Below are 13453 nucleotides of genomic sequence, written 5' to 3' on the forward strand. Positions count from 1 at the left end.
ATGTCAACATGATCACAAATTCTTAATTATCTGTCTCAATGATAGGCTTTTTCTATTCTATATTATCTATTCTATTCTATTAAAAGCATACGACTTTACTGAACTGACAACAGTGAAAACCTTTTGTTGAAAAAGACGTCGAGCTGAAATGAAACTGCCTTTAGAGGGAGACAAATGAGAGCATTTAGAGCTGGTGTCTGAAGCAACATGCAGGATGAGAATAGAAACACCAACAAGTGGAAGAAACTGGCAATAGTCACTTCTTTGTTGTCTGGGGATTCTGCTGTGGATTAAATGCTCAAAAGATTCTCCTTATTTTCATTTGCGTGTACAGATGGAGGTGAAGGGACGCTGCCAACAAGACTATTGACAAAACGAAAGAGCTAATAATACACACAATACAGCGCATGATCTACATTGTCTTTGGTTTATAGCTTGAGGGTGTTTTCATTCTTGCCTGCTGCAGGTGGAAATGATGTCAGTCTCTATACAGGAAATGTACGCGTGCCACAACCATGTGCTCACTTTGACATCTGCATCCTGTATTGATTTCCCTATTTCATCTGCAAGCATCACAGCAGGCATTAACGCCTCCAGGCTGCAGACGACTGGCACAGCTCGTGCCTTTGATGTGCAACGGCACGCGAAAGGTCATGTGATGTTGAGACAACAGCTGTGCACACGGTGGCAGGGATTTCACTGTCTGCAGTGAGACGTACGACAGTACACGGGACTCAATTATGAGTGTCTAATAACATCAACAGTCACAGTGAGCTCAGCTGCAGCCACAGTCTCAGGAGACTTCATTTGTTGTGTTTTGCTAATAAGTTCAACACTCATTCACGCTCTCATTTGTTAATCCCACTGTACATTTCATGGTTATATTACTGGTTTAATGAAGACATATAGGCCTTTTTCTTCTTTTTTTTAATCTTCTGTCCAGTCCAGTAGGTGGCAGTAATGCACCTATAAGCTGGTTGCCAACTGCCAATAAACCTCCAACAGAAGAAGTTAAATTATAAATAGAGTGTTGATATTTAAATGTATAATTATTTGTGTATAGAATATGTATTCTATCGTATTTGTGGAGCAAGGACCAAAAATTATATAAATCACACTGAGTGAGGACATTTTGGCTGGTCCTCAATTCTTTAAAGGGCTTTTGGGGGGTTAAGACCTGGGTTAGCGTTAGGGTAAAGGTTAGGGTAAGGGGCTAGGCCTCCCAACTAAGTGCCTAACCTGAACCCTAGCCTAAACATAATTCTTACCTAACACTAAAACCAGGTCTTAACCCTAAAAAAGTGGGAACCAAACAAAATGTCCCCACGAAGACCGGTTTGTAAGTTTTGCGGTCACCACAAGGATAGAAAACACCCTATTTATTTATTTGGTCCCTATCCTTGTGGGGACCACAAAATGTACACACCTCGCTTTGTGAGGGTATGTTGTTTGGTCCCCACAAGGGTTAAGACCTGGTTTTAGTGTTAGGGTAAGACATATGTTTAGGCTAGGGTTCGGGTTAGGCGCTTAGTTGAGATGGTTAAGGTTTGGTTAAGGGGCTCGTGAATGCATTATGTCTATGAGGTTTCCTTATGGGGATAGAAGATAGATAGAAGTGTGTTTGCTACCATTTAAGGACTTTTTTCTGGCATAACCACTGACCTTGTCTGGATCAGTCGTCCGAAACCAAAAACTGGTCAAGTTTATGGCTCAGATTTAAATTGTGATTAGGTTCAGGTTAGCGTTAGACATATAGGTATGGTTAAGTTTGGGAATAATGCTTTGCTTAGGCTGACCAAATGAAAGGAAGTTAATGCAGTGTTTACATACAACTTTGACTGGTTGATTCAACATGTCTCAGTCAATAAAAAAGTAGCTTAAAACAGGAAAGACCATGATCCAGCTACTTTAACAACCACTCTTTATCCCAGTTTTATTTTTTTAAAAATTCACAGATTCCTCATTAAGATCAACTTTTGTTCCATTATTTTATCCTCTCACTTTAAAAAAAAGACATCTGACAACATGAGATCTGCAGCAAAAGCCTGACAATCAATCTGAAATGGCATTTTTCTTCTTCATTCTCTGCTGCAGCAGGAGGACTGAGAGATGAGATGGTGAATGTGAAGCCATCCCTCCCCCACAGCCTGTCACTATCTCAGACTTTGATAAGGAGTTTCACATGGACGTAAATATACTCTTGTCACTCAAACTCAGTTTATCCTTCACTATGCCACAGCCGCATTTACATCATATTGCTGACTTTCAATTGGTTTAAGTGACTACACATCTGCTATGCTGACATTATAGGTGCATTATGTAATAAATCTAAAGCAACTGGCATACATAAAATCCTCCTAATATGTCACAGAGACTCAGGAATAATGTTCATATAACAAACTGAAGTCACCAACAACAACAGTACAGCCAAAATATTTGCATTAAAAATATATATTTTGCAGACTGCAAATCATGTTTATGTTTTGAAATCATGTTTTGGCATGTGGCGCCACCTACCGCCGTCTACCAATCATTGCAGTCAGTAGAGTCTCAGCTGCCGAGCGACCACAGGGTTGCCAGTTACGTCAGAAAAACGAAACCTAAAAGACCTCGGTATTTTAAATGTGAATGTTGTAACCGTTTTTGGCCACATTCTTACATATGGCACCTTTAAACGTTCAAATCACAAGATGATTCCAAACCTGAAATCCCCCCCGAAAACAGATAATCAGCTGTGCTACAACTGAGATTGTTGACACTGATAATGACATTAGAGGAAAATGCAATGCTTCTGCTGTGTTTTAAAACATGAAAGGAGTCATTTATCGAGGCACACACTGTGTCTCAGCTCTCACGCTGTCACGCTGTGCACCCTGAAGCTCGTCGTTGTTGTGTTGACAGAAAGACAACTATCCCAGAGACGCAAAACAATTCAACAAAGACGTTGTGTTTTGACTCTGAATTACACTGTCTATTTGCCAAAGGCTGTTCACATGTTCAGCCTTCCACGTTGATGGTAAATAATAGGGATCTGTGCGGTTCAAGAGGTCTGACTGCACTGGCTTTCGATGAGCATTGACTCAGAAGGACTAAAATGAAGCTATGTGTCCTCTGTGTGTCCTCTTGTCTTAGAGGACACACAGAGGACACATAGCACACATAGAAACTATTGCTCAGTATAAGATATGAGATGTCGTTTCAAAGGAGAGAGCATGGTGTGGAGTGCTGTGTTTAATTTTGCAAGATATTTTTAAAAAGTTAAAGCTCTTTGCAGTTTGCATTTAAAGTTTTGAGAGATTCAGCCACAGAGATGGGTGAAAACATTTAATTCTGTTTGAGGTTGAAGTTTTTGATTCCCTTGTCTGGTTTCAGAAGAGAGTTTTTAGTAATGCTTATAAGAAATTGTACTTTACTTGCGTCATCCTTGTTCCACGTTTGAATTGCTTTGTTTTGTATTTATGCAGAATGTGCTGTTGCTCCTTTTTGCCAGGACATCTTTGCAGAAGGGATTATTAATCTCATTGGGTATTTCCTGCATATATAAACAGGGTCTCTGCAGGTTTCAACCTGTCAAATGTAAGACTTTTTAAGACCATAATGAATACAATTTAAGACACATTTCAAATCCATACTGGCAAAAAAAAAGTACAAAAGACATGAAGGAAAATTGGAGCCACAAATCGTTGAACTTGTAATTCGACTACTTTAGTTCCGTGTTGTAGTTGTTATCACATCCTCAAAAATAGAAACATTTCAAAGCGAGACTGAAGTTTATGCATGTTTTGAATAAAACTAACGTAAATAGATTTTTAAGACCTTGTTGAATTGTGTTTAAGACCTTTTGAAGAGATTTTAGGAGAATTTAAGTCAAGTCAAATTATTGGATTTAAGACTTTTACCCTGATAAAGGTTAAACATAAGAGTTGTCATAAAAGTGAAGAGTAATGTTTCTCTTTTCTTCTCATTTTGGTGAAGTGTGAAATGAAAGACAAATGTTACTGCATGCTGCAGAGAAAATCAAAGCACAGATGCAAACATTTAACAAAAGAAGTATGTTTTATAAGTCACCTGAGGCCTTTGACACCTGATTGAAATGTTGTACAGATGTGACATGAGTAGGACGCGTTGATAAAAAACAGGCTGTTAAAACTCAGTGTTTTCAAAGAGCTGAGTGATGAACTTTGTGTGTAGTTATTTTCAAAACTGATTTAACGGTGATATTGTGAGTGAAAACGATTCATTTGTGTTCATATTTCAGCTCCATGTTTTCAGACTTGTGTCCACTGTTTTGTTTTTGTGAATTAAATGTGTGGGGGGGGAAAAACTGTATTTTTTTTAAAAGATAAATAATTTCTGTAGCCTATATTTTGTGGGCGTTGCCTGAGAAACAATGACCCAATGGGCTGCTCGGGTTATCTCATTGTCCCACCTTTTTACGGTTGCTATGCCTACTACGCGCTTCTCTGTGATTGACAAGCAGAGCGACCAATCAGCGTTGAGCTGGGGCCGGCGCTCGCGCGCACTCTGGAAACTGCCTGCCGGATTTTCTACTACTGTGATCGAAGCCGCCGCTCAGGCTACTGCTGCTGCTGCTGCTGCTGCTGCTGCTGCTGCTGTGGGGACTCCGTGGATGGAAAATGTTGTACAAAAGCTGCCGGAGAAGTCTGTACAGGTAACGAATGATTATTTTGTCTCTCTCGCGGCTTCTGTAGCGGTGGTTTGTGAACAGTGAGCTCACGGGAAAGCTGTTCGATACAGCGTGTTAGTCCAGGCATGGCTGTGACATTGTTGAATTCAAAGTGGCAGCAGAGACACGTTTGTTTGACATGATGTGAACACAAGGAAACACGGCGGTCGTTTGAAAGAGAAACTTGTCCGCGACAGAAGAATAAAACGTGTGTTTAAAATGTACTGTGATCCAGGTTATGATTGAAGGGTTATTGTTATTATTATTATTATTATTATTATTATTATTGCCAAATATCAGTGTGTTTTCATCTAGGGGGGGATCCACCGCAGCTGGCATCATCTGATTGCTTGAGAGTTTACATTTTACAGGTCAAATGGTCTTCATGCGTCCTGAGACAGCATGTCTAGAAAAGTCTTTCTGTTCACTTCAGCTTTTAATGTCACACGAGATCACATGAAACTCTAAGATGTGTGTTGTTTTAAGCGTTTTGTTAACTCTTATTTCTGCTCATTTGGAAGCTCATCAGATGCACTTGGTCAAAACGTGTGCAGTCTTGAACCTCAAAGAAACCCTGTTGATGTTGTGTGTGTGTGCTGCTTGTGACATGTTTCTGTTATTGATCCAACCTCTATTGATTATCAATGAGAAACACCTACATGTGTAGACGAGCATGAACAGTTCAAGCAGCATCTCTAACCTCTTCTCACAAAGGTAGGATTATAAACTGCCAGTTGAGTTTGTCTTAAGCCTGCTGCAAACATTCAAATCTGACTTGATGTTAAAAACGTGGGAGACCACAGACACAACAAACCTTTTAATAGATTAACAAAAAATTGTAATCCTGAGAAAGCACAGACGAGATCCAGTCAAGATGCAGGACTACACACTTGGTAACCTGCGTCATTTAACGTGACTTCAGATCACAAACGGACATGGAGGTGGACTGTCGCCGTTGTCAGTTAGTAGTTGTTGTGTGTGCGCATTGTTTTGTGTTGAGAAACGCAAAAAAACTGGATGAAGTCATGGCTGAGAAGACGGCATCAACTTAAGGTTCTAAACAAAAGTACCCAACATCTGTTTCCGGGTCAACTCGCTCTCATTGGTTATTGAGATGTTCTGCTCACACACCCAATCGCTCTTCAGTTTAATACTTACAATTTCAAATTGGGAAGACTCTGATGTGTCAGATGATAACCCCTCACAGTATAAGATAATTTGGCCAGGTGATATGTTCAAATCAGCCTAAAATTTGCACCCACCATTGACCGGAAACCGAAAATCTGGTCAGATATCCTCTAGTGTGAGCATTACTTATTATGTCTGTACAGCATGTAAATGTAGTAAGCCTTTAGTGATCCCAGCTACCATAGGTGAACTACACACATCAGATCGGTCAGTGTTATCACATATGTGAATATGCCTCAAACTTTTATGGCCACAAATGACATATTTATGTGGTTTGCGGGGGCCTGTGTCCTTTGTCACAGCAGACATTTTGACATGGTTTAGTAGGAAATGCACAGGTGCACAGTTCAGTTCATATAAGGTCGGGGACAGTGGCACAGCCACCCTGAAATTAACGCTAAATGGAACCCAGCCAACATTACACCTCTGTTTTTCCTGCCATGAAGTAGGCCTTTCACTACAACATCATTGGCCCCTGTCATGCTCTCCACATTTAATGTCATTAAATTCTATCAAATCCATTTAAAATGTGATAAAAATGTGTATAGTTTCGTTTAGTATGTAACACTGAAAGTAAGGCACTGCGCTTCAGTGAATCTCTTGCAGCCTGTGTCAAGTTGCACCAAAATAACCAGAATGGGATTCCCCTTTAACTGCCTGATACATTTTTGGATTCACACTTCAACATTTTACTTAAATGCCATACAGCTACAGCATAAAACTTAAGGTAGTTGCATCTTCATTCCACTGCTGATCTTCTTGGGCTACAAAGCCAAGATCTGTCTACTTATATCGTTTCCCTCTCCGTCTCTGAAAGTAAATGGTAGCAGTTGAGATTTGGCTCCTGTGGCGGTGGCACAGAAGTAAATTACACTCTCTCATAGATTCTCACAGACTTTTTCCCCCTGATAAATGTCACGAAACGAAGTCGGACTTATTAGGATGGGGAGAAAGGAGAGAGACTAGATGAAAACAATGTTGTAGGAAGAACAGATCTCCTTTGCACTAGGGCTGAACAGTTTTGAACAGATATCAAATTTCAATTATTTTTTACTGAAATTGTGATGGCAATGTGATTCATGCTATGAGAGAGAATGGTCATTTTTATGTAATTATTCAAATTTTCTCATCTGTGTGATATTTGTGCAGATCCATGAGAAATCTGTAGAATATTAAGTGTATATGTCATTAATCTATATATAGGTATTAATCTTAAACTAAATATAGGTATTTAATATAAAATGGTTTTTGATCAAATTTTCGATTAATTGTTCAGCCTTACTTTTCACATCATATTTAACACTCAGTACTTCCTGAAGATCAGTGTTTATATATGGAACACTGGCCATTTCTCCAATAGAGGCACAGTTATACTTTATCAGTGAGTAAATATCTATCTGTAGAGGAGCTTTCATATGGAAAAACCAAAAAGAAACTTTACAACGCAGGACCGATATACAAGTAATCCACAGAGTGAATCCTAACGACTGAATTTAGAGCCAGAGTTGACTGTCTTTTGAACAGTTTGGATGACTGATAAAGCACTAGTGCTGCAGACTTGCATTTGAAACTATCCATCACTGTTTTTTTACTCTGATGCAAAATAATTGTACGGTGTGGCTAAAAGAACAACATGAATGCACACTGCTGTTGCTCATGCCAAAGCAAAATATTGCAGAACAAATGCACATAAACCCTTAAGTCATAAAACTGATGTTAATGAGTGAGCTCCCAGTTAGATGCTAGTATTGTCATTGTCCCATAGACTTTTGGTTAGCGTTACAACAACAATGGACTTGTATATTTTCCAGGTCTGCACAGTAGGAGTGTGTCAAAATATGGATTTGATGATATATCATAGTCCTTCCTCGTGCGATGTGATAAACAATACATCAGGGAAAATATTAATGTTTTAATTAACAAATTAAAGCATTCTATTCTTACTTGGTCTGTAAGATTATCGAAGTTTTCATAAAGAGTTAATGTCTCAGAGTGGAGTTTAATGGCTTAATATCACCTAGCAGTTGTGCACACTCTAATGTTTACTGCAGCTTTTGATTAAAGTGAAAGAATGTTAGAAAAATCCCATATGATGAAATACTTTCCTCACTGTGAGAACAGTGAGCTGCGGCTGTAATGGCATGAACACGTTGGAATCTCCAGACTCCAGAGATACGAGCTATGCGACAGGTCGTTATTTATGATGTCACAGAAAGTGTGGAGGCTGTCCACCTGAGAAGATCTTCAGGGTTCTGCTGAATGGCTGTTTCCTCACAGCCTTGCAGCCACAGTTACTAAATCATGGACACTTTAATAAAACCGTCCTCACATCTGTAATTGAGGCTGACTAAAAAAAGAAAAAGCAACATGAGAAAGAAGCAGCTGAACTCGTCCCTGTTTTGCATTTACATTTGAATGGATAAGATGACTGTGTCGAGCTGATTCTTGACAACAACCTGATGAACAGTCCTTTGTCATAAATATTCAAACACTCATGTGCACTCACTTGCAGCCATGCATGGTTTATCTGTTAGGCTCTTCAGCTTCCCTGATAACGCCTCTTTTCTTTCTCTGTGACTAATGAGGATCTCCTTACTATTACTTCATGTTTCTCTGTCTCCCTACTTTTCTGTTTTGGCTCTGCTGCAACACATTATATGGTGGCCATGACAATATTAATAATATATGTGTGCCTTCTCTTATGCAGGCTAAGTGCTGCAAGGCCTCTCCTCATTTTTTGCCAAGCAGAGCAGCACCCAGAGGCAGGGAATCTCGGGCAGGAAACAGTAAAGCTAGCCCATTATGTAATGAGAACATAAACAAAATGATCAGTTCTTTTAATCCAGTATCCTTGATTTAAAGCACATTTAGTTTTTAATCTAATACACACAAAGTGCAGTTGGATGACACCAGGTGACATCCTGCTGGGAAATCTTGTAAGAAGCCCCTACGCACGTGTCCGTGACCTGTTGCTGAAGTTGTGAGGGAGCCCAGCCAAGATCCTTTCATGACAGATGGGAGGATCCTGGGGCTGGATGGAGGAGCAGGCCTTACACCCACCCACCCACTTTGGCTCTTGTCCTGGGTCTATTTCTGGGTTAGTGGATCATTTCATACTGTGCAGTGCTAGAGAGGCACACATGATAAGAAAATGTGAATGACGAATATTGTTTTGTGATTTGTTATGAGATATATGCAACATTGCTGCATATACCTACATTTATTTACTTTTCAGCACTCACTTATAAATGTGTTTTAATGAAAGGTAATGCTGTAAATGCGCATCTGTACTCCAAAAAATGCCAGGACTCTTCAGTGTGAAACCATCGATCCACTGGTCCTGCAATTATTTTGCAACAAAGGCCTTGTTGAAATGAAATGAATGGAAATGGGGAACAGAAATGGTAGAGTGCCTTTACTGAGAAACAAAGACAGGACGTGTTGTGTTTGTGACACATGAGACAGATAAAGGCATTGACGAGCTGTTCAGTGGAGCTTCAGCGAGAGAGGTGCCACTCAGTCGGTCGCACTTTTTTTTTTAAACAGGTGTGTGCATCTTTTAAAAAAACTGAAATACAAAGCAACTTTGGGAAAAAGAAAAAGGGAAAGTCGGTTACTTAATCAGGAAGTGAACTGAAACTCTAGCACGCTGCTCCCTGGTGTCATCAAAATAGGTCTTTTGTTATTGTTTTCATTGAGAGAGAGCGCAAGAGAGATAGACATTACCTTTGAACTATACATTTAAAGGTCCAGTTTGTAACATTTGGGACATCTTATTAGCAGAAATTGAATATACAAGACATGTGAGAACTTCATCATGTTGACAATTGGGAAACGCCATTCAGCGTTTTCTGACATTTTATGGACCAACAAGGAAATACTCGATTATTCAATAAAAATAGGGCCTACAAGGTCCTACAGTACAACAGCCCAAACCTGACAAAGCAGCCAGAGAGTGTGCTTCTCTGTGAGACATAGAGCCTTCCCACATCCATCGCACATCTCTTTTACTGTTGTTGTGTAGCTTATTAAATGTTTTAAGGAAAGTAAATAAGGAAAAGTTACATAAACGTCTCTGTGGCTGTAGGGTGCGCGCCATCTGCGGAGGTCCATGCTGTGGTGCCTCAAGCAAGTATAGATGAGGCTTCACTTGTCTCTAATTCTTCCACGCTGGACCAGTGTTGAAAGCACCAGTTTATTTTAAGATCATTTTTATTATCTCAGATCTAAAAGAGGAATCGGACACCTCCCCAAGGAAGGAAACCCCTTTTAAATTGTTTACTCGTGTATATTTTTGTTCCATATACTTTTCCTTGCATAACAATAACAAGTAGCCATAGAAGTGGAATGATTAATCCTGTGTTTACTGAGCAGATTCTTTTCCAAATTAATAATCATACTTTGTATTGTACTATATACAAACTGGAACCAGCACATATCTTGATTTGTTTTAGTTATTAATAATTAAAAAATACATATTATTGCTGATCAATCTGCTAGGGCCGGACGATATGGCCTAAAAACAAAATCCCTGATTTATTTTTAAATGCATAACGTATTACACACACATTGACAATTGAAATATTTTAAATACGTCCTCCATGACCGTCTGTGTCACAGTCTCTGGACTAAAATACAGCGGCAGCGTGATGCCAGTCGCGGACCCGACTACTGTGTTAAATATTGAGATTTAAGACATTTCCCTGGTAATTGTCTGCGATTAACCCACGTTTTTGTGACTGTTAAGTATTTTTAAATGATCTACTGTTCGGCTTGACCCTTGTGTCGGAGCAAAGTCTGATATACAGTCGCATACAGCGGTAGCTCGCCGCTCGCAATCAGTGGTGCTGTCCCTACTTGTGCTACTGCCTTTCGTTGAAATGGGCTTTAAACAAACTTTGCAGCGTGCAGTCACTTGTTCCACGTTTGTCGTTGCAAACTTCCAAATAACTGATACTAGTCCTTTCTTGGGAACAAAATTCTCGCATTCATTTGCGGTAGCAATGTTCTCGCTATGTGTGCATTTGTATGCATGTCCAGAGGGGAAACGAGTAGGGGGAGTTCTGCGCAGAAGCTCCCGAGGGCAAAAGGTGCGCCGTAGTAAGAGGAGAAAATAATCAATGTTTTTATTTTTAAAATCGTCCAGGCTTACAATCTGCAATAGGTCGCAAAAAAAACCCAAAAAAAAACTGGAAATCAACCAATATGTGGAAGTTATTCTCAGCCTCTGCTCGCATACAGTACAGTCAGCCATACCAAGAGACTCAACACAGTCTCAATTCACAGCTGCAGTATACAAACACACTTATCTTGAGCTTGTGTGTGGACCTCGATGGGCATTGCGGGAGTCTTTCTGATCGCTCTCTGCTCTCACACAGCTGGTCATGCCAGGCTCAGGCAGTGATGCCCGCCTGGCACGTTGTCATAGACTGGACTGGAGGCTGTATAGCTGCAGTGACAAAAGCACATTGAGGCCTCAGGACAATGGAGAGTTGACAGCCCGGGTTGTGTTTATCACTCTGCTGTCTCTCTCACAGCTTCCTGCCTATATTGTGTTTGTCTCACTGTTTTCGCTGCTGCCTCAGTCACCGAAGGCTCGACTTTGTGCAACACCAGGCAGCCTGTTTATCTCTTTAAGAGATTAGCTCTATGCTGTGCTGCTTTAGTCATTAAATACAGGGTGTAATTCTGTCATCGAGTCCGAGGTGATGATGTGATTGTTGGTTTCAGTGTGTCAGTATTAAAAGCGTAGGCTTTGGTTTTACTCTGCCTTTCTTGACTCATTTGGGTTTTGAGGGCTGAGCTGACAATTCGGGGGTGCTGAGGCTGTTGTCCACGACTGTTGCAATCATCTTTTACAAGCGATGAATCACGACTAGGATCCTACGTATGGGTAATGGTAGACCATGTTGTGAATCTGTTGTGAATGTTTGATCTGATCTAGATTTCAGTTTGAAGCTTCTGACCTTTTTGAGTTGACTGCCATGTCTATATCTTCCTTCCATCTGTTTGTTTATGAAATGTCATCACAGTTTCTCAGAGGGAAATCAAGATGTGTTCGCATTTCTTAGTTTGTTCAGTTCACCCTCAGAGAAAGATATTCAATTTATAATGACATGCAACAGAGATGAGCAACTATATCTCACGTTTGAACTACAAAATGCTTGTCACACTTCTGACGTTCTATAGTATAGTATACATTTTAAAATATACGAATATATAGTTCATAAAATCTATCTAATAATGAAAGTAATTAGTATTTTAAGCCCTAGAATCCTATTATTACTTTTGATAACATAACAATGAGCACTTGTTGTCATGTGACCAAAGATTTGGACACATTTAATTTAATTTAGGTCAAGCGATGACTCATAAGGTTGCGCCATTCGCTGAATGAAGACCATGAAATCTATTTAAAAGCTCAGTCATAAGTGAATTTCCTTTGTCAATCAAGTATTTTATATCCTTTTTTCAGAGAGCCATATTTGTTTGTGACTGACAATAGTGATAAAAGAGAATCAGAATTTAGTGCCAATAATCCCAAACAGGTTTTATATTCATGAAAGAAAACTGCAATGTCCTAAAATTAACCAGCTGCAGCAGTGGGTCATCCTCTGCTTTTATATTTGACAGAAAACTGTTGGTGGTCAGGGGGAAATTAGACCTGACACAAAATGATCTCTCCTCCACGCTTTGCCAAGTCGGTTTAAAACGAATACAAAAGGACAGACGACTGAAGGAGAAGTAGACTTCTCTGTGAGGCTCCAGCTGCTCTATAAACTATTTGTCCTTGTCCTACCTCTCACAGTTTCTCACACCTGTGCTGACGATACAAAAATCTCCCTGCTGCAGTGCTGTTGTTGAAGGTATTATGTGTGGATATGTAATTTTTGAAACTACTGCAGCTATTATCTTGGTTTCTGGTTTCTGGGTTATTTTTATAGTGGAATATAGTGGGGTTTTCCAGAGCCCAAAGTGATGGATAGCATCTTCTGTTTGACCATTAGTGTAGACTTCACTGATTCTTATAGTCAGGGATGCATGAGTTGGACGATATGTCGATATACAGTATCTGCAGTGTTTGGGCCGATAACCAATATTATACCGATATTTACTTAGTTTCCTTTCCTCATTTAGGCTCTTCTGTTGCATAATTAACATAATATCTTTAATACATGTCACAGCAAATTAAATAAATGGATATAAAATATCTCATGTAAAGGAGGTAGCAGCTTTCACAGCCTACTCATTAGTCATATCGGCGGATCTTGGCTTGAGACAAACAACCATTCACTGTCACATTCACACCTATGGTCAATTTAGAGTGACCAATTTACCTAATCCCCATATTGCATGTTTTTAGGACTGTGGGAGGAAGCCGGAGAACCTGGAAAGAACCCCACACACACGGGGAGAAACTCCATGCAGACAGACCCTTGTTCCAACCGGGGCTCAAACATGGGTCTGGCTTGTTTGCTGATATTTGATAATTCATTTTAAAGCCAATATCTTCCAATACGGATATCGTGCCGATAATATCATAGAACAGAATAGAATAGTCTTTATTGTCATTGTACT

At 39.8% G+C, this 13453-nt stretch overlaps 1 protein-coding gene across 1 annotated transcript in view; it reads left to right on the top strand.

Annotated features, from left to right (window-relative positions):
• Window positions 1–4565: 4565 nt before the first annotated feature.
• The window catches only part of fcho1 (FCH and mu domain containing endocytic adaptor 1), a 62449-nt gene continuing 53561 nt past the window's right edge, over window positions 4566–13453 (top strand). Inside the window, exon 1 of the mRNA XM_083888440.1 lies at window positions 4566–4672. Coding sequence (XP_083744566.1) covers window positions 4631–4672 — 42 coding nt within the window. The 5' untranslated portion in view covers window positions 4566–4630. The remainder of the gene's footprint in view (window positions 4673–13453) is intronic.

The sequence above is a fragment of the Microchirus variegatus genome (assembly GCF_963457635.1).
Source record: "Microchirus variegatus genome assembly, chromosome: 4".
NCBI classification, from domain to species: Eukaryota; Metazoa; Chordata; class Actinopteri; order Pleuronectiformes; family Soleidae; genus Microchirus; species Microchirus variegatus.